This window comes from Grus americana, chromosome 3 (genome assembly GCF_028858705.1).
Source record: "Grus americana isolate bGruAme1 chromosome 3, bGruAme1.mat, whole genome shotgun sequence".
NCBI classification, from domain to species: Eukaryota; Metazoa; Chordata; class Aves; order Gruiformes; family Gruidae; genus Grus; species Grus americana.
In genome coordinates, this window is record NC_072854.1 from 114,202,786 (window position 1) to 114,227,572 (window position 24,787).

General features: G+C 45.9%; 2 protein-coding genes across 10 annotated transcripts in view; both read right to left on the reverse strand.

Annotated features, from left to right (window-relative positions):
• Positions 1-4,219: 4,219 nt before the first annotated feature.
• On the reverse strand, positions 4,220-21,002 carry THUMPD2 (THUMP domain containing 2). Of its 2 annotated transcripts, none has more exons than XM_054822118.1 (10): positions 20,879-21,002; positions 19,564-19,696; positions 18,364-18,779; positions 17,294-17,371; positions 15,922-15,974; positions 15,511-15,598; positions 14,828-14,899; positions 14,093-14,207; positions 12,860-12,977; positions 4,220-7,742 (listed from the first exon to the last, which is right to left on the reverse strand). In XM_054822118.1, exons 3-10 carry the CDS (start codon positions 18,772-18,774, stop codon positions 7,424-7,426), a joined length of 1,254 nt encoding a protein of 417 aa, XP_054678093.1. In that variant the 5' UTR covers positions 18,775-18,779; positions 19,564-19,696; positions 20,879-21,002; the 3' UTR covers positions 4,220-7,423. The 2 variants fall into 2 exon arrangements, with proteins under 2 accessions (XP_054678093.1, XP_054678094.1); XM_054822119.1 differs by lacking the exon at positions 20,879-21,002 and adding an exon at positions 20,071-20,344.
• A 2,210-nt stretch (positions 21,003-23,212) lies between these two features.
• Positions 23,213-24,787, reverse strand: part of GPCPD1 (glycerophosphocholine phosphodiesterase 1) — a 45,785-nt gene continuing 44,210 nt past the window's right edge. For all 8 annotated transcript variants that reach the window (XM_054820629.1, XM_054820630.1, XM_054820633.1 and 5 more), the window contains exon 20: positions 23,213-23,655. In XM_054820629.1, the coding sequence (XP_054676604.1) occupies positions 23,451-23,655 (205 nt within the window). In that variant the 3' untranslated portion in view covers positions 23,213-23,450. The remainder of the gene's footprint in view (positions 23,656-24,787) is intronic.

The window sequence follows — 24,787 nt, forward strand, 5'->3', positions numbered from 1 at the left end:
CTGCCAGCGGGATGGCTGGGGTGCACAAGAAGTTGGGAGGAGACAGACAGGACAGGTGACCCAAACTGACCAAAGGGATATTCCATACCATATGACGTCATGCTCAGTTTATAAGGAGCTTGGGGGGAAGAGAAGGGGGGGGGCGGCGGCGTTCGGAGTGATGGCGTTTGTCTTCCCAAGTAACCGTTACGCGTGACAGGGCCCTGCTTCCCTGGAGATGGCTGAACACCTGCCTGCCCATGGGGAGTGGTGAATGAATTCCTTGCTTTGCTTTGCTTGTGCGCGCAGCTTTTGCTTTACCTATTAAAATGTCTTTATCTCAACCTACGAGTTTTCTCACTTTAACTTTTCCAATTCTCTCCCCCATCCCGATGGGGGGGGGAGCGAGTGAGCGGCTGCGTGGTGCTTAGCTGCCAGCTGGGGTAAAACCACGACAGTCCTTTTTGGCGTCCAACGTGGGGCACAAAGGGTTCGAGATAATGACAGATTTGATTGGAATGTGCTAGATTGAATTTATAGTTGTTATTAGCTATTAATTGGCAGGCTCCTGTGCTTGCCATGGGGCTTGCTTGCCTTACTGTATATTAGAGGCTAGTGCTCGTTAGTGGCTGCTTTTTGCTTTCGCTGCTCGCTGTACTGCTGTACTACTTATCATCTTACTGTGCTGTGCCTGGGAACGTTTTGATAACAGCAATGGCGATGTGCCTGGCCTGGCAGATGGCCAGGGCACCGCTGCTGTTTCTGTGCTGCTGTCCTGGATAGGCTGGAGCTCCTGTGTGCTCTCGAGTCAAAGGGACTGTGACCTGTGGATGAGTCCACGTCGGAGCAGGACACCCCAAAGCGTCTGTGGCTGTGGTTGCGTCTGTGCCGCAGCAGGTATATCTCGAAGTGTCTGGGGCCGCGGTTGCGTCTGTGCCACAGCAGGTATATCTCGAAGTGTCTGGGGCCGCGGTTGTGTCTGTGCCGCAGCAGGTATATCTCGAAGTGTCTGGGGCCGTGGTTGTGTCTGTGCCGCAGCAGGTATACCTCTGGAAGGATTGTGAGCCAAGGATAAGTCCATGCTGGAGAAGGTACACCTCGAAGCATCTGTGGCAAGGATAAGTCCATGCTGCAGCAGGTACACCTTGAAGCATCAGTGGCTGTGCATGGGGTCATGCTGGAACATTTCAAAGTGTGTGGCTATGGACGAGCCCATGACAGGGCAGGTTTATTTCTAAGAGGACTAAAGTGACTGTGACTGTGGACAAGGCCACGCTGGAGCAAGTATATCTATGAAGGCATTGTGGCCCATGGAGAAGGCCATGCTGGAACAGGTGCACCTCAAAGTGACTGTGGCTGTGGATAAGTCTATGCCACAGCAGGTGTACCCCTGGAGAGACTGTGGCTCATGGATAAGGCTCCACTTGGAGCAGGTACACCCCTAAGGGACTGCAGTCTGTGGATAAGTTCAAGCCGGAGCAGGGGCAAGGGGAGGTGTTCATTGCAATGGTAAACTTGATGGTCTGACTCGAAGGGACCAGGGGTGGAGATTGTAATGGAAATACCTTTAAATTGTTGTAACCCATGATTTGAGTTGCATGTTACAGGAATTACTGTAGCAGAAATCACCTGAACCAATGGAGAACAAGCCTTACAAGAAGCAGCGCAAGTGCAGCAGTGGACCTGACCTGAGCTGGTTTTGGTGCCCAGTAACTCCACACGTCAACCACCTCTCCTTTTCTGAGTGACCACCATGGTGGATGGAGCCCAAGGTTGTGGACCAAGTCAACCCAATGGACATTTTGTGGACATTTATGGACATTTTAAAAGGGTGGTCCACAGACTAAGGGAATGATATCAGCATATTATATCAAGAGATGAGAAGGGTGGTGGTGCTTAATGAGGATGTATTGAATTGTGTGGGACCTGAGCATGACGTAAATAGTATGGAATAAGGGGTGGATAATGTCCTGGTTTTAGCTGAGAGGGTTGATTTTCTTCATAGTAGCTAGTGTGAGGATATGTTTTGGATTTGTGCTGGAAACAATGTTGATAATATAGAGATGTTTTTGTTCTATGGACTTATTGTTGAGCAGTGTTTACACAGGGCCAAGGCCTTTTCTGCTTCTTGCACTGCCCTGCCAGCGGGATGGCTGGGGTGCACAAGAAGTTGGGAGGAGACAGACAGGACAGGTGACCCAAACTGACCAAAGGGATATTCCATACCATATGACGTCATGCTCAGTTTATAAGGAGCTTGGGGGGAAGAGAAGGGGGGGGCGGCGGCGTTCGGAGTGATGGCGTTTGTCTTCCCAAGTAACCGTTACGCGTGACAGGGCCCTGCTTCCCTGGAGATGGCTGAACACCTGCCTGCCCATGGGGAGTGGTGAATGAATTCCTTGCTTTGCTTTGCTTGTGCGCGCAGCTTTTGCTTTACCTATTAAAATGTCTTTATCTCAACCTATGAGTTTTCTCACTTTAACTTTTCCAATTCTCTCCCCCATCCCGATGGGGGGGGGAGCGAGTGAGCGGCTGCGTGGTGCTTAGCTGCCAGCTGGGGTAAAACCACGACAGCCCCCTACAGGTACAGGAAGGCTGCAATTAGATCTCCCTGGAGCCGCCTTTTCTCCAGGCTGAACAACCCCAACTCTCTCAGCCTGTCCTCATAGGAGAGGTGCTCCATCCCCCTGATCAGCTTCATGGCCCTCCTCTGGACTCGCTCCAACAGCTCAATGTCTCTCCTGTACTGGGGACCCCAGAGCTGGACGCAGTACTCCAGGTGGGGTCTCACAAGAGCGGAGTAGAGGGGCAGGATCACCTCCCTCAACCTGCTGGTCACACCTCTTCTGATGCAGCCCAGGACACGGTTGGCTTTCTGGGCTGCAAGTGCACACTGCCGGGTCATGTTGAGCTTCTCATCGATCAATACCCCCAAGTCCTTCTCCTCGGGGCTGCTTTCAATCCATTCCTCACCCAGCCTGTAGTCATGCTTGGGATTGCGCCGACCCACGTGCAGGACCTTACACTTGGCCTTGCTGAACTACATGCGGTTCGCACGGGCCCACCTCTTCAGCCTGTCAAGGTCGCTCTGGATGGCATCCCTTCCCTCCAGCGCGTCGACCACACCACACAGCTTGGTGTCGTCGGCAAACTTGCTGAGGGTGCACTCGATCCCGCTGTCCGTGTCACCGACAAAGATGTTGAACAGCGCTGGTCCCAGTACCGACCCCTGAGGAATGCCACTCGTCACCGTTCTCCGCTTGGACATTGAGCCGTTGACCACAACTCTTTGAGTGCGACCATCCAGCCAATTCCTCATCCACCGAGTGGGCCATCCATCGAATCCATGTCTCTCCAATTTAGAGACAAGGATGTCATGCAGGACAGCCTCAAAGGCTTTGCACAAGTCCAGGTAGATGATGTCAGTTGCCCTGCCCTTATCCATGGATGCTGTAACCCCATCATAGAAGGCCACCAAGTTTGTCAGGCACCATTTGCCCCTAGTGAAGCCGTGTTGGCTGTCATCAGTCACCTCTATATTTTCCATGTGCCAGAGCATAGTTTCCAGGAGGATCTGCTCCATGATCTTGCCAGGCACAAATGTGAGACTGACTGGCCTGTAGTTCCCTGCGTCTTCCTTTTTTCCCTTTTTAAAAATGGGGGTTATGTTTCCCCTTTTCCAGTCAGTGGGAACTTCACTGGACTACCAGGACTTCTCAAATATGATGGCGAGTGGCTTGGCCACTTCATCCACCAGTTCCCTCAGGACCCGCAGATGCATCTCATCAGGTCCCATGGACTTGTGCACCTTCAGGTTCCTTAGATATTCTCGAACCTGATGGTCTCCTACCATTGGTGATTCTTCATTCTCCCAGGCCTTTGCCTTCTGTGACCTGGGCAGTGTGGCTAGAGCACTTGCTCTTTTTGGCCACATGTCCAACACCCATTAGATCCTGAGCAAAAAACACTAAATAGCATGTTACTGCAGCAACTTTTCAGTAAACTCAGTAAGCACATATACATATGGACTGTGCATAACTTCTGTCCAGATAAAACACTGGCACAGATGTGGCATTTATCTGAGTCTTACTGTAAGAGGTTCTTACCAGATGTGTCCATGGAGAAAATAATCTGTGACATTGAAAACCCATCAGACTTTTTTTTTTGGGGGGGGGGTGTTGTGCAGGGGTTTTGCAGGTAAGTTAAAGAGGGAAGGCAAGAAAGAAGCCAAGATGGTAACAGCCTTTTAATTTTTTTTTTTTTTTTTTTTAAGAAATACATGTCAAGTGCTCTTTTGCAATTCAGTATCTTACACTGGGGCTCCTCTGAAATTTCTTAAGTCATAAAGGCAAATTATATCTAGTCTGGTATGTTATTTCTAAAGAAGTTCTTCTGAAGTTTGTTTAGTTACTAGACATACACAGTTCACCAAAAAACCCAACTCACTCTTATGAACCTCAAGGACTTCACAGGTGAAACAAGCCTGAAGGCCTAAAATAACCATTTAACTTCAAGAATAACTTAGAAGAGTCTTTAAGTTGAGGGAAAACAAAACAAAAAACCCCAAACGAACAGGAAAATTCAAAGTATGCAAAAATTCTCCTTTTAGTGTACTGCTGTAGCACACTTCAGTATAACTCAAAAGAGCTTTTAAACCAGCAGCCAAAGCTATTGTCAAAAGGCTGACACTGAGCTCATATTTATCGATTATTGCAACCTCTCAAATATGTCTGTGAATAAATTTCAAATGTAAGACAACAAATTCCAACAGAACTGACCAAGCTATTACCTAAGAAAATATGTTTTAAGTTTCTCCCAATACATCAACATGCTGGTGACCTATCCATTTGGTACTTTTTAAACAGAAATCTGATATTCACATGTATTTTATTTAACTGAAAGCAAATTTCAAATCACAAGCTGCAAGTTAACATCACAACAGACCATCTACTCTCCGTGGTGTATTGCTGACAGTTTGCTGCATACTGGCTAGACCTTTACACGTGCAAATGCTGAAGAGCAAAAAAGAAGTTACTTTCACATACAGACAGGTGTTTCTGTGAAAGGACATGATTTCTCCACTATTTGGCCAGTGTTTTCATTGCACCCAAAATATTGAAGTAGCATAAGCTTTAGAGTAAGTGCCTAAACATTATTAACCTTTCGTCTTCACACGCACCCCCAATCTGCAAAACTTGCACAGAAAGCCAGGGCAAATGAGAGATGGAGTAAACACAGAGCAAACTAAAGTAAGCAACCACCTCATTTAATTCCAGGAATAGTTTCTAGAATAGAAACTCCCGAAACTGAGCAGGACAGGACAGTGTCTCTTTCACAACCAAAAACCCATAACTATTCTTTTACACTTTGCTGACCACCCTACACAATTAAATTCTTCACAACAGTGAAATACAGAAACACAAGAGACAGAAATTTTGTACAACAGCAAAACTCATTTTTACCCTTTCTAGCGGGTGTCATTTTGGATGAGAAAATTTGACACAAAGAGAAGGTGACAGTCAAGAATTTTCCTGACACGTAACTGCAACAAGAAAAGCAATTTTGCTATCAGTCTCTAAACTAGACTTTAGATGAAGCACTTGACAAGTAAGTTTACTGAGACACAGAAAACAATATGTGCAAATGACAATGTGATATGCAACACTCAAGAATACTCAACTCCAAAAAAACACTATCAGCAGATCGTCTGTTTGTGTTTTGTTACAGATACATCAACCATCTGACAAAGCAGTAACTCGCTTTCACCATTAACTTTAGCTGCCTTGAGAGGAGACATCTCTGGACAAAGGAACAGATTTTAAGTCCTGTGTTTAGCTTCTAATGAGAACCGTGTAATATTAATGTTTTAGCTAGCTATCGTGGCAACATAGCTTCACTGGAAAAAAATTTCAAAACTCAAACATCATCTCTCTTTCAGACTCCCACTGAAAACAGTGTTATGTCCAGTGTTCATGTCCCTGGGATACATTAAGAACTAAGCAATCCAGATAACACTTTATCTGCTACAACAAACTTGCACTAGTGCTAATTAGAAGAGATACATTATTGTTGACCATGCACATTTGATACAGAGCTAATGGCATGAACAAGTTACCCTTTACCTTTCTTGTGATGCATTCATTATCTTCTCCAAAGCCTCTTTGAAAACTAAACTTGGGTGGGAGGGCAGATAATGATAAAAATAAAAAGCCAGACATCTGTCCTTGTGGTACACTAGCAAGTTTCCAGGTACCAGCTAAACAGCAGGGGTCATAGCAGCAGGATCACATCAATATGACTCATATCCTTGTTCCCTTCGAGCCTCTCTAGTTCAGTCGACACCACAGGCTCTTACTTCCTATTTTAAGATGTCCAGAGTAGAGACTCTGCTGTGGAAAACACACAGATAAAGTAATGCTTCCACCTGGCTACACACAACAAACTTCAAAGAAAAAGAAAAAAAGCAAGAATACCCCCAAACCAACCCAGACATACTCGTAATTGTTACCTCCATACTAATCACAGCAAACACAATGCACAAGTCCAGCTTACAACTTGCCAAATTGCAAACACTTGTCCAAAATAGCATCTGAAAGCAATCTGCAGTCATTCTCTATAAAAATACTTCCCTGTTAGCTCAGCAGCCATGAGAATCTAAGACTATTCCTCCCCAAATACCTTTTGCATAGACTAAAAGAACTGCTAAGACCTCTCTCTTTTCAGGAGAATTTTTCTGTGTGCTTCTTTGCAGGTAAAGTCACTTCTAATTGTTCATCCACTTGGCAAGTTTTCCCATCTTCCACATTGTGCCCTTGGAGTAACATTACCAAGTGAGGAAAAGCATTATTTTTGATAGTCATAATTCTCTTCACCCTAAAAAACCTAAGGCACACCCATTAGATGCATGCAAAGAATTAATATTTATTTCCCACTCCAAGAGATCTCAATAGCAACATTTCAAACTCATCAGAAACGAGCTTTAAAATAAAATACAAGACTGCAAGGCACATGGTAAAGCATACATCCAGCGGTCAAAAAGAGCTGGGGACTTCTTCAGACAAGATGTGCTTCCTAAAAACATTGCTGAAGGTGAAAATCTGTTCACATTTTATTATTACCACATTTGTTTTTCCAGTTCTGCAAATGAAGTCCTTCTCTCCCAAAGAAACTCCTCCCAATACTGAGGGGCTTTGCCTAAACAAGGATTTGAGGACTCTTGTCTCATTACAATATTTTAGAGTAAAAACATCTGAAACACTAGTACACATCTTCCAGCTCTCCTAAAAACCAAAGAGAGAAAAGCAATGCCTTAGGACATCCAAAGAAAGTGAGGTGAGCTAACAAATGGCACAGGGTTTGGATCAGCAGGGTCCCATCAGATCACTGCCATACTGCTTTTCAAGTGTATCAGGATTCCCGTTCACTTAGGCACAGTGCTAGAAAACTACCGATTCCCAGCAGAAGAGATCTTCCTGTATTTGTGTATGAAAGCATCCGTCTTTCCAAGACTAACTCCATAGACGCCATCTAGCACCAGAGACCCAAAATGTGTCCGTCTGCTGCTGAGAAAGGATTCTTTAACACCATTCACTAAGGAGGAAGAATTCCCATCAACATTCAGGGCTTTTGCAGCGGCGGTTTCACTTGCACTGTCAGAAGTGGCATTAGGAGGGTCATTTTCAGCACACTGGGTAATGCCATCCATGTATTTATGGAGATCTTGGCTCAGCAGCAATACAACAGTGCCTCCAACACGAAGTACTCTGGCAATTGCAGGAAAAATAAAGGTTAGGTGTTCAGCCTGCCTGGTATTCATTCATCTGTGCAGAACTCAACACTGGTGACACTTCAGGTGCCAGTTGCATTTGATAAAACACCTAAGCACATTAAGGGTCATGGCTCAACTCAGTAAACTATGTGTTCAAACAGAATTTAAATGCCCTATCTTCATAACTCTTCCTAAGTGGGAGAACCGGGCCCTATCCTGACTCCCAAAAATTTCTGACCTCAGGAGTTCTTTCCATGGGGTTAACAGGGAAGATGGGACCCAGTTTTTCCCCTCTTGGTATTCTTCCAAGGATCAAGGGCAGTATCACCTTCAAACCCCATTTTTTTGGTCTCATGAGCTTCCCACCAGTCTGCAAAGGAACAGCTTCCCAGGACAGCAAGTGCTCCTCCAGTTGTAAGGCAATTCTGAAGCTGGCCTTTCCCTTTGGAAACTTTAAAAGGTCTGTCCTTTCCGTGTTCCACTGATCCTCAATGGCTTTCAAACTCAGGAAACAGAGGAAAATTAACCATCATTTGTAATCCATTTTAATTCGCACATGAGGAAACATTATACTTGGCCATGAAAGAAGGGGGCGAAAAAAAGACTATCCTGGCTCTGCTCACAGCAAGTGGATTTAAGAGTCTTACTGGTGGGGCCCTCATGGTAATGGTCCCTTCCTCACCTCCACCTTGCCAAGGAAACATTTTGCTTAGGAAGCCCAACAGAGCAAATGAGACCAGAAGACAAGCATGGCCAAAGGGACGAATGGTCAGTATAAGCTGACATGAGATTGCCCTGCCATTCTGTGGAGCTACTTCACCTTCCTCACCATCTTCCCACCACATTCCTGCATTGGGTGAGCAAGATCAACACCAGCTGAAGACCAATCCTACATAAAGGGCTTGTTTTCAGCCAAGAAAAGAAATAAAGAGGGAGATGGACATCGCAAGGACATCACTAGGAAACTCCCCAGCCTGGTACAGCCCTCTGACTATTACCCACTGCTGCTCCTCCATGTGGGTGGGGATGAAGCAGAGGCACGCACCACAAAAGCGATCAAAAGGGACTTCACGCTCTTAGGGCAGTCACTGAAGGATTTGGGAGTGCAGGTAATATTCTCCTCCCTCCTTCCAGTTGAAGGCAGCAATGTTGGGAGGAACAGGCGGCCACACTCCATAAATGCATGGTTCCATGGCTGGTGTCAATGCCACAACTTTGGGTTCTTTGACAATGGGGCGGCCTACACAGCACCAGGCCTGATGAACCCTGATGGGATTCATCTCTCTCAAAGGGGGAAGAGGATCTTTGCCCAAGAACTAGCAGGGCTCATCAATAGAGCTTTAAACTGGGCTCAAAGGGGGAGGGGGATAACATCGGGCTTGCCAGCGACATGTTGTGGGACAATGTGCCCAGGTTGGAGGGACGGGGCGCTGGCGAGGGCCCTCGGCCTACTGCTCAGAGACGTGCTGGATGCACTACAGCACGCTCAAAGCCTAGAGGAGACGAGCCGGGGGCTCCAGATGCAACAGGAACCAATGGGGTAACACTGGGAAGATACATCAAAAGAATCCCAGCCACCCCAGCCAATAAGTCAGCCTCATCAGGGGCACAACTGAAATGCCTCTACGCGAATGCACGGAGCATGGGGAACAAACAAGAGGAGCTGGAGACGTGTGTGTGCCTGCAAGGCTGTGACCTTATTGGCATTACAGAGACGTGGTGGGACAGCTCCTATGACTGGAGAGTTGGGATGGAAGGGTACAGGCTCTTTAGGAAGGACAGGCAGGGCAGGCAAGGAGGGGGCATCGCCCTCTATGCTAATGACCAGCTGGAGTGCATGGAGCTCCACCTGGGCATGAAGGAGGAGCCCACTGAGAGCCTATGGGTCAGGATTAAAGGGAGGGCTGGGGCAGGGGACATCATAGTGGCATTCTGCTACAGGCCACCTGACCAGGGAGACCGAGCAGGTGAAGCCCTCTATAGGCAGATAGGAGCAGCCCCACGCTCACAAGCCCTGGTCCTTATGGGGGACTTCAACCACCCTGACATCTGCTGGAGGGACAACGCAGCTGAGCGCAAGCAATCCAGGAAGTTCCTGGAATGTGTCGATGATAACTTTCTCCTCCAGGTGATAGAGGAGCCCACGAGGGGAGGTGCCATGCTGGACCTTGTTCTCACCAATAAGGAGGGCCTGGTAGGGGACGTGAAGCTCAAGGGTAGCCTTGGCTGCAGTGACCACGAAATGGTGGAATTCAGGATCCTCAGGGCAGCGAGGAGAGCACTCAGCAAGCTCACTGCCTTGGACTTCAGCAGAGCAGACACTTTGGCCTCTTCAGGGATTTGCTTGATAGAATACCATGGGACAAAGCCCTGGAAGGAAGAGGGGTCCAAGACAGCTGGCTAATATTCAAGGGTCACCTCCTCCAAGCTCAGGAGCGATGCATCCCAACAAAGAGGAAGTCAAGCAAATCCACCAAGAGGCCCCTGTGGATGAACAAAGAGCTCCTGGGCAAAGTCAAACAAAAAAAGGAAGCCTACAGAGTGTGGAAGCAAGGGCAGGCAGCCTGGCAAGAATACAGAGAAACTGTCCAAGCAGCCAGGGAGCAGGTTAGGAAAGCCAAAGCCCTGATAGAAATTAGTCTGGCCAGGGATGTCAAGGACAAGAAGAAAAGCTTCTATAGGTATGTCAGTGATAAAAGGAGGACGAGGGAAAATGTGGGTCCCCTCCGGAATGAAACGGGTGAACTGGTTACCCAGGATATGGAGAAGGCTGAGGTACTCAATGACTTCTTTGCCTCAGTCTTCACTGGCAAATCCTTGAGCCACACTGCCCAGGTCACAGAAGGCAGGGACTGGAAGAATGCAGAACCGCCCACTGTAGGAGAAGATCAGGTTCGAGAATATCTAAGGAACCTGAAGGTGCACAAGTCCATGGGACCTGATGAGATGCATCTGCGGGTCCTGAGGGAACTGGTGGATGAAGTGGCCAAGCCACTCGCCATCATATTTGAGAAGTCCTGGTAGTCCAGTGAAGTTCCCACTGACTGGAAAAGGGGAAACATAACCCCCATTTTTAAAAAGGGAAAAAAGGAAGACGCAGGGAACTACAGGCCAGTCAGTCTCACATTTGTGCCTGGCAAGATCATGGAGCAGATCCTCCTGGAAACTATGCTCTGGCACATGGAAAATATAGAGGTGACTGATGACAGCCAACACGGCTTCACTAGGGGCAAATGGTGCCTGACAAACTTGGTGGCCTTCTATGATGGGGTTACAGCATCCATGGATAAGGGCAGGGCAACTGACATCATCTACCTGGACTTGTGCAAAGCCTTTGAGGCTGTCCTGCATGACATCCTTGTCTCTAAATTGGAGAGACATGGATTCGATGGATGGCCCACTCGGTGGATGAGGAATTGGCTGGATGGTCGCACTCAAAGAGTTGTGGTCAACGGCTCAATGTCCAAGCGGAGAACGGTGACGAGTGGCATTCCTCAGGGGTCGGTACTGGGACCAGCGCTGTTCAACATCTTTGTCGGTGACACGGACAGCGGGATCGAGTGCACCCTCAGCAAGTTTGCCGACGACACCAAGCTGTGTGGTGTGGTCGACGCGCTGGAGGGAAGGGATGCCATCCAGAGCGACCTTGACAGGCTGAAGAGGTGGGCCCGTGCGAACCGCATGTAGTTCAGCAAGGCCAAGTGTAAGGTCCTGCACGTGGGTCGGCGCAATCCCAAGCATGACTACAGGCTGGGTGAGGAATGGATTGAAAGCAGCCCCGAGGAGAAGGACTTGGGGGTATTGATCGATGAGAAGCTCAACATGACCCGGCAGTGTGCACTTGCAGCCCAGAAAGCCAACCGTGTCCTGGGCTGCATCAGAAGAGGTGTGACCAGCAGGTTGAGGGAGGTGATCCTGCCCCTCTACTCCGCTCTTGTGAGACCCCACCTGGAGTACTGCGTCCAGCTCTGGGGTCCCCAGTACAGGAGAGACATTGAGCTGTTGGAGCGAGTCCAGAGGAGGGCCATGAAGCTGATCAGGGGGATGGAGCACCTCTCCTATGAGGACAGGCTGAGAGAGTTGGGGTTGTTCAGCCTGGAGAAAAGGCGGCTCCAGGGAGATCTAATTGCAGCCTTCCAGTACCTGTAGGGGGCCTACAGGAAAGATGGTGAGGGACTGTTTATCAGGGAGTGTAGGTGACAGGACAAGGGGTAATAGGTTCAAGCTGAAGGAGGGTTGATTTAGATTAGATGTTAGAAAGAAATTCTTTTCTGTTAGAGTGGTGAGGCACTGGAACAGGTTGCCCAGAGAGGTTGTGGAGGCCCCATCCCTGGAAGTGTTTAAGGCCAGGTTGGATGAGGCTTTGGGCAATGTGGTCTAGTGGAGGGTGTCCCTGCCCATGGCAGGAGGGTTGGAACTAGATGATCTTTGAGGTCCCTTCCAACCCTAACCATTCTATGATTCTACGGTTTGAACTGCCCGTTAGAAGCAGCCCACTATTAGCCTGGCTCAACTCTGCCACAAAATGACGGGGTGAGAGATGAAAGGAGACATCTAAAAGCTGACCAGGTCGCTAGCTGGATATGCCAGTATACGCTAACAGAAAGGACAATGCATACCACTATTTGAAATTCTTCCTGCCAAGACAGGCTGGTAAAAGCTGGCTTGTGAACCCAAAACAAAAGCCTACGATTTTATACAAACAGACCTCAACTGAGAAAGGATTATTGCTTTATTTGCCTGGCCTTGCTTTAAGTTTGTCTCAGTCATCCTCTCTTTCTCCTTCCTGTCTTGTAAAGAGCATTTGTGAAGTGTGGCTCACGAATATTTCACCATCATGCTTTCTAAAGAGTATTTGTGAAGTGTGGCTCACACAACAAGCTCATTCCTTGCACTGCTTTCAGCACTTCCACAGCTTGCAAGACAAGCCACAACAGCCTTTAAGGGACAAGTAAAGGACATGGACTTTCATAGCCTGCACAGGATCTACAGAGCTGGAAAATGTTTGGAATAAAGCCAACCTGAAGCTGACTGAACACTTAGGATTGCAAACCATCATGACATTTACACCAAACTCCAAGCATGTCAAAGCATGTCAAAGGCCACACGTACCTCTCCATTTCCTGGAGAATATCTGGGAGGAGCTGTATGTCTTTTGTGATCTTGAACTTCTTCCCAAACGGAATATCCGAAATCACAGCGTCAAAGCTTTCTGAAGGCAATGGCAATGCTGCAGAATAAAGGCAGGTCTTTACATCTCACTGTCAGAGAAACGAACAACAGCTATGCCCCCATTCACCTTACAAAACTGTCTGCCAGCTCTTTTGCAGGTTATGCACCCAGATTCACAGCTCCTTCTGTACTTATCCTCACAAACGGCACTACGAAGCCACCAACCCAGTGCAGACTGGGAAAAGACAAATGCATGAGAGCGTGGTTTAGCTTGCCGATTCCCTGCTACTGGCGACATGTTTGCTCCAACAGCATGATTCACCGAACAGGGGACTGCATGAGTCCAAACTGCCTCTTCTCAACACACAGTGCATCTTTACAAGCAAAATGCAAAAGAAGAGCTAAGCTTGCAAGCACTTTACTTAGGGCAGATGTTCAGATGCACACATATAAATGGCAAGGAACATGTTAAATTCCTCTCCATCCCCCTTTTCTCCCTCCAAGAATCCGGTAACAGCCACAATCATTTGCATTCTGTCAGAGCTAGTATCTTTGAAGTATCTCCCCAGAGTTTCTGCATACTGGGAATAGTCAGTTCTCTTGACCATGATGCAGCACTGCACCCCTGTGGTGATGAGGGCCGGCCACATACCAGGCTGTGCTGGCCAGCATTTGAAAGGATAAGACTATGGGTTCTCGAAACCCGACTGGACAAGGCCCTGAGCAACCTTACCCAGTGCTGGGGTTAGCAGCTCTGAGCAGATGACAGGAATAAAGACCAACACTAAGCTTAGCAAGTTCCCACTACTATTCATTTGGTACATTTAAGTTACAAGCCACATTTGTACTTGCTGTGTTCCCATTAGACACAAAAATCTCTCTCACATGGTACATACTCTTTGTGGTATTCACATATTTACCATTAAGACAGACAACTACTGCCCATGTCTGACAATTATTTTCATTGTCTTCTGCTGAGTTGATTCTTGCCAAAGTTCAGAGGGGGAGAGAACAAATAATTATCCATTCAATAGCACTAGAGTCACTACTCAGCTATTTTCTGAGAGTTAGCTCTACTACACCTCACCTCAAGAGAACCTACACTACCTGTATAATCCCAAAACCACAAAAAACACTTCAAACATGTCTCACTTGGAAAGCCTACACACATACCTTTCACAGAAGCTTTAAGTAACTCAATCTTATCCATCAGGCCTGCAGCCCTGATATTCACATCTGCACCCTCTAACTGTGAATCACTTATATCAGCACCCCAGTAACAGGCTTCCTGTTCAGAGAAAAAGAGAAAAGTCATTTTGTTGACAAACAGATGTATTTGTTTTGTAAACCCTTCTCAGAACTGCCTTGTTGGCATAGCTCTTCCACCACAAAACCCTTGCTGGGAGATCTCATACCATTACACAGAGCAATATACAGACCCAGAGGACAGAAAAACAGGGGAAGTCTGTGCTGTCTTCACTCCTTTCATGTTCTGCTCAAGATACGTGTAACTTACAGAAATATTGAGGCTATGTCCTAACAGCAAGACCCCAGATAGCTAAAGACAGCCACACTGCCTCTAATACTGACAACTGACTGTACCATCCCATTGACATCTCTGATCCCAGGATAAGTCCAGGCAGTTTTAAAAGTCCTCACACAAGTCCTGCGGTATAAATACAGGGTTGCCAGCACTCACCCACACAAGTACATAGGACTTTGTTTTACATTTCTGTGGAGGAATATTTGTACTGAAACACTTTTAACAACTGCCTAGAAAGATCAGTTTGGTTCCAGCTTTCCAATATATATATACACACGCTTTGGTATAACTGTGGTACAGGTTTTTCTTGATGGAACTACAAGCCATCTTGCAAAGGTCCCGTCTGTTGCCACTGTGATACTCACAGGCCACTCTTTGGCAGCTTCCAGCAATATCGTTCCTAGCCCACACATGGGATCCAGCACAAAGACACCCGCCTACAGAAATAAAAGGGTTATTGCGTCCCAAGCAAGACAGATCCCTCTCCCAGGACAAAGATTATTCAGGGACGTATGGATCACCTACATACTCACACTGAATCCAGGGTAGGTAACCACAATCACTGGTTTATCAGGCCAAACTTCTTGTAAGGGAGTATAGTAAAATCATCAGTAGTTTCACTAAAGACAATGCATCACTGCATCCAGCCTTGAGGTGACATTTAGGGAAACAAATTACAAGTGGACTGCAGATGGATATTGGTACCAAATTAATCAGTGGAAACATCACACCTGCTTCTGTTTTCCTTTGTGAGAACAACCTCAAATAAGGTTTAAAGCCTGGACAATGAAAAACCCTTGCCGTTTAGACATATATATTCATACAAGGAATAACACCTCTGCTGAGAAGGACCTGGGATTACAGCAGGTATCTGGATGAACAGCAGGTGACAGCACACACTGATCACAGATAAGGCAAACCCTGTCCACATGCATTAGAGGATGTGGCATTAAAATCACCACATTTCAAAGCTTCCAGCTCAAGCGCTGATGAGCAGCAGCCCTCCTTTCCTTCAGGACTCTGCATCTTTGCGTGAACGTTCACTTACACTGATTTCAGCCAGAGACGCCATGGCCCACGCAACTGTTGACCGCAGCCCTGCTGTTTTGATATACTCTCTGTTTGCCAATGGAAGCCTGCAGACAGCAAAAAAAAAAAAAAAAAAAAATCGACGTTAAGATAATGGTACAAGCACTCAGAAAAGCCAACGCAATATGAAAGAAAAAATGAACTGGACAGATCTGCAGAAAGACAGACACATAGAAACCACCGTCTGCTTTTATCCATAACTCACCGCAAAGCCCGGCCTATGTGCTCAGATAAGCTCCAGACAGACCACAAGACTAGTGTGACAGTCCAGTGAATATTAAACCAGAAGATAAATACTCACAGCAAAAGTATTTAGAAATTATGCCTGTTCTGATACTGCCAAGACAAACCTGGTGAGGAGAACGCCTACCTGAAAAGAGGAATCCCCACCACAGAGTGAATGTCATTAAGATGTACAAAGATCTGAAAGAGGAAAAAAAAAATACATTAGAAACCCTCAACTTGACAACAACAGCAGCTTCAACTGATTTAAACGAGACACAGAAGAGGTTAACTTCTGATCCTAGTTTTTAAGATCAAAATTACATGCTTTAGGCAATTACAACTAATTGGAAGAAATCACACTAGGTAATCTGAATGCCACTTTAAAGAGGTTTTAATAGTTAAGCAAGCTGGGATGGGATTTTGTCAGCCAGGAATCCATCAGCAAGAGCTTGAATCTTTAAGGGAACCAATTTTTGTAACATTGAATGGATATTTTTAATTATAAAACCACTTCCTTGAAGCAGGGGATTATTCACTGTATATAAGCACTCAGCTATTCACAAACACGGGGTTTTTTATTAAAAAAAAAAAAAGTGCCACTAAGGGGCATGTCAGATGGAAGCCAAATGTGGGTAATCCTTCCAGAAACTTAGGCAGCTCAAAGCAATTGTCCTCTTGTCCCAAAAGAAGACTAAGCTCCCCAACATGTCGTCTTGCATGACTGCAATCCCTCCACAGGGAGCCCAAAGAAAAGTGTGATGCTGTTGACAAATCCTAGTCCTCAGCACTTGAATGGTTTCAGAGAAAAAAAAGGACAAGAGCCCCACTTGAGGCTCAACAAAGCCGGTCTTAACACACAGCCTGGGAAAACCAGAGCCAGTATATGAACTCAGAGCTTTTACAGAAGGCCTCAGATTTCAGAGTATCAGTGCTGAGAACAGCTTCCCTATGCCAAGCACAGAGATGGAGAAACAGCTTGTCGAGAGCAATGAGTCCTTTCCAAGGTCTCTAGACAGCTAGCACCATGGAGGGTGCCTTAAGCAAGCTGCTTATCAAGGACAGGGTCTAGGAGGAGGCTCTTCCATAAATGCCATTCTCAAGTCAAGTTCCTCAAGAACACAACCTTGCTGCTCGCTCTCTTCCCCTGCAGAGGCTAAACTAGCTGCCCAATGGCTCAGGTGATCTCCATTTTCAACAGAGTCTGAGTCCAGCAGTTTGTAAACATGCCAGGTCCTGAGGCATTCCCTGTATGGATCCTTCCCCTGACATACACGCCCATGCTTGCTGCTCTAGGATTTATGACTAGAGCTTAAGTGCTCTGGAAGGTGTGCACACAGTGGCCACTGAAAAGCTGTGCTTGGCGCTACCAGATGATTTCTAGTTAAATTCAGCAGCAGAAAGACAAACGGGGGGAGAGGCCATGGTCCTGCCTGCAAAGGGAGCACAGAACAAAACAGAAGATTTTGGGGGCAATTCTGGAAGCAGCAACAGGCCATCTGGCAGACAAGCACCATTACCTCTAGATCAGGGTCCCGCAGATCAGCCTGCCACCCAAACTGCTTCATGAGCGCTATGCCAACAGCTCTTCCGATCTCCTGCAAGGGCAAACACCAGTCACAGGCAGTAAAAATAACAGAATTAAGAGAACTACAGATCACTGCACAATTCTTATAAATACCTGGGAAAAGAAAGAGTCCCTCTTTATCCCTAGGAAAACAATTTGTACAAAGACCAGAAGAAGTACAATGGGGCACAGTGAGCAACCGGCACAGTTTTAATGCTTTTAAAGCTCTGACTACCTCCAGAGTATGAGAATTCAAACACACAGCACAAATTTAAGCAAACATTCATGTTGGCAGGCTCATGTATCCCATCTTTCCAAGGTACTTGCTTCAGTAGGTTAAAAAAAAACCCTCATTAAACTTATCTTCAACTCAGAGAAATCTACATACATTGCAGCTACACAGTGTTTGGTTTGTTTTTTTTTTTTTTCCCTCACAGTAGAAAGATTCTATGGATGAGAAGAGTGCCGGATGGAAAGGGTCCTTCAAAGTCTCTACACCATCACCCTCTCCCAATGACCAAGATCTAACCCTCCCTAGGACACATCCCAGGGCTCCACCACCCTCCTGGGAAACAAGTTGTCCCCAATACCCAACCATAGCCCACCAAAGCTGCCAGTTCTGGCTTGTGCCCCTTCTTCTACGCTGCCTGCCACAACTAAGAGCAGTCTGACTCCATCATCCTTGCAACGCCCCTTTCAGTAGCTGTAAATTACCATCCGGTTGCTCCTCAGACTCCACCAGACTTCACAGGCTCAGCTACTCCAACCTCTTTCTTATCCTCAAAAAAAGGCATTGATTTGAGAAGTATTCACCGTAACAGTACCCAGAAATTAACAACAGCCCTTGTATTTCCACTTCATTAAGGTAAATGCAGGCTAAGCGCTTTTTTGAGAAAATACAGAAAAAGCTTAGATCACTTTGTTTTTCTAAAACATACAACATACCATTGAAGTGACAAATAAAACTACACAGCTCCCTTCACCTTTGCTAAATTCTTTTAAAACATTGATATTTCAGCATACCTGTGAAGTAAGTATTTTGGCAATCGCTCCACTGCAACGACAAGAAACTCTGAAACTGAAGCTAAGCTGCTCATTCACAATAGGCTTCTCTCCACTGCTTCTGGAAGGGTCTTCTAAGAAAGTCTTGCTTTCAGTCCGGCAGTCCTGATCACTTGCTCTCTCTGGTACCACACACCTCTCTCCAGCTTCCGCCTGACATTCCTCAGACACAGTCTCTCTCGCTTGTTCTGTTTCCTGCCTTTTAGTTACAATAGTTGTCTCTTCTTCTGATTTTCTCTTCAGAGGCGACTGGTTTTCTTGAGAGACATCATCTTTTTTCCCCTCACACCCATGAAGGTTTCTCCAGATAGAGATAACATCCAGCCAATACTTCGGCTCCTCAACGACAAGGCTTTTAAGCTCATGCAGCATTTTACCTGGAAGAAAAAGCAGTTTCGGGGTAAGTAGTTCAGTCTCAGCATTTGATTTTCCTACACACTGTGTTCAGATTTCATCAATGTGTAAATCCAGGAAGCAGAGCAGCAATCACAGGCACAGCTGAGCTCTCAACACCCATGTACTCCACCAGCAGAGACCCAGGCATCCCTTTAATTACAAGGAATATAAAGGCTAATTCACTTAAAAACCTTGAAGCTGGTCGAGGTAAAAAAAAAAAAGGGGGGGAGGGAATAAAGGTATTTCTAGTTCTCATTTAGAATCATGGCTAGATTTGAATCTCAAAGCTGAAGGCCATTTGTGATCTCCCACATAAAATCCCACCAGCATGCAGATATCCTTCCATTTTACTTGTAATTCTTATTCCAACACTGTCAAAAAATGTGACCAAATGACTCATCCTTAAAATGCATACAAAGGGTCCAGAACAGGACTTCAGTTTCATTAATTTTGTTGGTGTTGGGAGTAGTGTTACACATACACATGTGCGTACAGTGCCAGCAGAACACAGGCTGGTAAGACAGCTATTTAAAACATTCTTAAAGCCATTTTTGGCGGGGAAAAAAAAAACAACACTGAAAACATATCTGGGTGAAAGACAGGTTTTCAATTATTGTCAGTTAGAACTATAGCTATTAGTAAATAAACTAAATCAAGTATTAACATTATAAACAAGGAGGTGAACTGAGGCTTCGCGTTTATGAGCGCACACACCCTATGAGCAAACGGGAGGGGATGGCTTGAGGGAAGGAGTCAGTATCGTACCTTTATTTCTAGACACTACAAGCGGGGGGTGTTTCTTAAGCAGTAAAAACAGTCGCTCTCCAGCCCTGAGTCTCCTCAGCTCGCCCGGCTCCGCCTCTGTGCTGAAGAAGACCTTTCCTGAGACGCAGTCCACCTCAGGGGAAAAAACAGAAAGTAAACCGGGAAGGTTTTGGGTGAGCACCTCTAGCAGCCCCTCACACCCGCTCGCCTCTTCGCAGGGAAGGCAGCGCAGACCTCAGCTCACCGGGCGGGGATAGGGAGGGGACACGGCCCGACCGAGTGGCAGAGGTCTCTGCCCACGGCAGGGGCTGGGCCAGACGGTCTTTAGAGGTTCCTTCTGACCCACATCAAGACCAGACCCGTGGGCCCCACGCAGGCGGCGGCACAGCCCACACCGCGGCCTCCCGGCTCCGGGGCGCAAAGCAGACGAGGCCGCCTGCCCCGCCGATCCAGACCGGACCAGACTGCAACACCCCGGGTGGAGACCAGTGCCAGCTCCCTCCTCACCTCCGTGGCGCCGAGCCGCGCCCGCACCTCCCGCGCTAGAAAGGGCTCCAGCCCACGGCCGGCCGTGCAGAAGTACCGCCCTCCCCCCGCCGCCATCTTGACCCGCCCCGCCGCCCTCAACACGGGCCGGGGGAGCCTGGCGGGACCGGCCTTCCTTGGCCGGGGCCCCTCCTCGGGGGCGGCTCTCCCGCGGTGAGCCCGCCCTGGGAGCGGGCCGGCGGGGCCGGGCGACAGCCCCGGCTGCCGCCTGCCTCGGTTCCAGAGCACGTTACGTGGAAGTGGAAGCAGCTGGTCTGGAATGTATTTGTACACTCGGGGGGCAAATCTTCACCTGCCCCCACAGGACCGCTTCACCACTAAACGCGGTTATCACCGTGACGGGAGGTGACACGCTGAAGGACCGTCAGTGCGGGTGGTGAGATTAATTACTGCAGCGCAGCTCTCGGTCCTCCTGTTTCAGCAGAAGACCGCGCCACCGCTCCTGACGGGGCTGATAGGGAGAGGAGGATTGCTGTGGCGCAGAAGCTGTGTCTGCATCCGCAGCATCTAGGCCTCCCCCCCGAGTGATTCAGCACCCCCGGCCCAGGGGGAAGCGTCGGGAGGGCAGATGGGAGACAGCAGCTCCCCCCACAGGCGACCAGCTCTGCTACAGAATCTCCAAACGACTCTGTCATCATCCCCCCTCCCCACTTCTTTACAGGGGACAGAGTATGAAGGAACACTGATATCACAAGTCATGTATAGTCCAGTCTTTAGGTGGGCCCAAGAGGAAACTCCAAAAGCAAGAGTGGAAAACTGACACGCTCACTTTGTAAGCAGGAGAGTCAGGCTGCAGTCTCAGCAGAAAACCAGTGTTTCCAAAGAGCCTTCACTCAGCTGGGCATCAACACAGATCTGTGTGCTCATGTGAGGGCCTAGGGATGGAACAATTTCACAAGAGTACCTAAAATCCTCTTTGGCCACACCAGTTTCCCCTCAAAGAGCTGCACATTCAACAAGGCAACTTGCTCTTTCCAGAATCACTGTTTCAGCATAAAGCTTACTAGCAGCTGATGCACCAAGCAATACAGGTGGATGCTCCTGTCTTTGCTCATCACCACAGTGTTTCCTTACAAGAAGGGATTTTTTGGTAGGATAGTAGTTGAATTCCCCCCCCCCCCCCGCCCCCAGTTCCCACAACTCTGTTCTTTAGTTCCCTATATCCCTGCTGCATTGCCCTGTCTGCTGTGGCAGAACAGCTGATGCATATGGCCAAGCTGCCAGCTTGGCTCTAAGGAGACACAGAAGGGCCTGTTAAAGCCTAGTCAGGTGACCCAACTTACTCGTGAGTAAGGGAGCTGGCAAGAATACATTAAAATTGTAATGCTACTCAGAACTATTTGTATGATCTTCACCACAGTGGGTGTATTTATTTCTACACACTTTCCCCCCACAAACAGAATAAACAAATGCTATTCCCTGAGCATCTGTCAGGAAACAAGTTTTTAAGGGTGCCTAAGCCCTTATCACATTGTGATTAGTCCAAAAGGATGCTTCAGTCAGCACAACTTTTAAATCACCCTCACACAAAATAGCTGACATGTTCAACATCTGTGTGGATGCACTGCCCAGCATTCATGAGCAGTGAAATCTATCTCTGGTAGGGGTTTCACCTCTGTTGACAAAGCCCTTGAGACCTGTGAAAAGAACCCTGCAGGGGTATACAAGTGAGAAAAAAATTAAGAATTAATCACCTACATGAGAAATCTGGGCTTGCTGTATCAGACAACAGCCACAGGTTCCTCATGTCAAGAATCAGGCTCAACGTCCCTTCTTCCCCAAAGAAAGCACAGCTCACACACTTCCAAATTTTGATTTTTTTTTTAAATGTCAGCTTCCAGATACCTAATCACCATACTGTTTGTGCAGAACAAACTTTACTAAAATGCACAAGGCGAGTCGAAACAAGCTGTTTCAAACTGCTCAGCAGTGCAGGCTCAAGCGCTTATTTGCAATGGCTTTACTCTTTTTACAATCCGTTCTATGTAGCAATGACTGTATATAAAGAATATAGTACACACTATTGTTTTCATTGTCAATTTACAAGAGAAAAAATAAATATTTTCTGTTCTTATTATACATTAACACTTCAGTACAAAGTTATAGCTGTTGTGTTGACATGACTTGCAACTTCAGGAGGAAAAAGGACATGCATACATATCTATTAAGAACTCTAAACTATGACTTCGTAATAAATTAGAGAGGATAGATACCAGCCAAGAGAATACCGATTATCTGAATTCAGTACATTTGTGATTCTTGCTCTGAAGGAAAAAAAATCTGGCAACATACAAAAGCTAGTAGCTTGTATTTATGTCAATAAGACAAACCATGTATGGCATAGCTTTTTCTTCAAATGTTTGTGAATAACAGGCTTGTGGTTTTAGGCAAAGAAGATTAAGTAGTTGAGTTAGTCCTTGCACCCTTCACACATAACTAGCACCGTAAAGATGCAAGGACCTCAGCAAACACTTAAATTTCATGCTTAATAACTAAAGCATGCATTTTGTAGTTTGTGCATATTACATCTTCTGTTTATTAAGGTTACTGTGCAAAAAAGATTCTCAACCACTGAAGATGTTTCTGTAATTCTGTTAAAATTTGCAACATTTCTAAAGCCTAGTAGGCCTATGTGAGATTAATGAAAAGAAAAAAAAAATCATACTTGTGGTTCACCCTTGACTGCTATACACAGACACTGTACCAGTGAATTGACAAATCAGAAATCAATGGCAGCAGCCTAAGTGTCCAATGAAGTGGGGGGAAAAGGCATTGCCTTTTACTTAAAAATATACAAATATTTTAAAATGGCACAAAGCTTTGTACAGGTGGATCTATCTGTGCAAATACATATATATGAGGTATCAATTCATTCAGGCCAGATCTAATTTTTTATATATATATATATATTACAATCACTCTCTTAATTTCCTGTTGTCAGATACAGGCTGACAAGCTGTAGCACTGAAGTAAAATCAAAACATTTTTTCAGCATATTCAGTATCAGATCATTGTAATTTCCCTACAATTTAGTTTCTGAGCTTCCACTCCTCAGACTGCTTAATTTTTTATTTTTAAAAACACACTGAGTGTTAATACTCAATTTTCTTTTTCAAGCTTTGAGACTTGATTATCAGAAAAAGATAAAACTGTATATGTGAACTGGAACAATAACTATGACTAGCTGAATATTTTAACATTGTTTGAAGTACTGTCAGGAAGGAGGAACACAGTTATTGCGATTTGGGGACTTTAAAATAAAACAAACGAACCTGACGGCATAGACAGCACTGTTCCAATGGTGAAAGTTAAATAGATACAAAACAGCACTCTGCCTAGAATCAGTCCTTTTGCATTTGAACACTCTTCAAGTTATCTACAGCTTTCTCTTCCAGGCAACTATGATGACATTTACACGGAGATAGGGATTTAAAGTGGCTAACTGTGGGACACACACAGCTTTTCAACTCTGGTAATTCTTTCTTGAGTCGTTCCAGCTGCTCAACCTGGAATATATTTGGTTGTTCAGGATTCGAGTCATATATCCTGCATAAACAAGAAAAAAAAAACCTGATCAGTACAATCTGACAGTTCACAGAAATGTAGAACACATGAAGCAACTTGGATTTTTTTTCTCTATTAGAGTAAAAGTAGGTATCAAGTCTATAAAAACAGTACATTTCAGGCTAGCAAACTGAGTTTTGTTGCTCATCTTGCAATATAAAATGGTATTCCTTTTATACAATGGTTAGTAATTTCATTGGATATACTGAAAAGCTACCCACTGGCATCTACCTCACTCTCCTGAAAAATGTGATTTTACAGGTGGCACAAGGCAGTTAAGTAAGAGCAGAGTTCCAGGCTTCAAACTTAAAAGCCTAAGAAGTTTCAGAGCCCTGAGACTATTTGAACAGACTATGATACACTTTATGTACAGGTAGCGACCTGTACATAACACTGAATAGAGTTTATACTTACTGTTTCAAGAACATTTCGCCTCCCTACCTCCAATTTGGAACCATTTTTTAAAACTACCATTACAGTATTAGGTAAAGAGTGAAAAACAGAAAATCTGATCTTTATTTGTATTTAATACAAATTTAACTATCTACACTATTTTAAATAGTATATCCTCTTTTCAGTTTCTTGTTTTCACACATGTAAACAAACCTGCAGCATTTGAATTGTCAACATGGTACTGAATTGTCCAAATCCAAAGCACATTTTGAGTGTGATAGTGTAGGCACTAAGCATAACTCAAATACTATTTTGGTGTAATTCATCATCAAGCAAAAGCATTCATGTTCCTGTAAGCTAACTTTGGTGCAACACTTACTGTGACATGCATACATTCTGATCTCCCAACATTTATTTCTAATGTCAGTATGTTATTTATATCCAAAATTTAAATCCTGGCATCCAGTTCCCCTCATTTATAGCTACTGCGCATATAGAGTTTCAGGTATTGCAGGTCTCCAGGTCTATCTCCTTCGAATGAAAACTTCTGGAAGAAACTACCGTGGCTTCTGCCTTAGTCTCTTATGAATATTCATACTTTCATTTATAATTTTGTTTTTATTGCATCATTCTTTCTCTTTCATACCATAATTTCAAGGTACATCCAAAAGGAACACAATGTCACTACCAAAACAGTGCTTTATGATACAGTGCCAGGTGC

Coding starts and splice junctions, on each gene's coding strand:
- THUMPD2 (XM_054822119.1), bottom strand. CDS start 20,166: ATGGCGGCGGGGGGAGGGCGGTACTTCTGCACGGCCGGCCGTGGGCTG. Junction 14,208..14,827: donor AAGCTGCCAAAGAGTGGCCT/GTGAGTATCACA, acceptor TTCTCTGAACAG/GAAGCCTGTTACTGGGGTGC. Junction 7,743..12,859: donor ATTCTCCAGGAAATGGAGAG/GTACGTGTGGCC, acceptor TGCAATTGCCAG/AGTACTTCGTGTTGGAGGCA.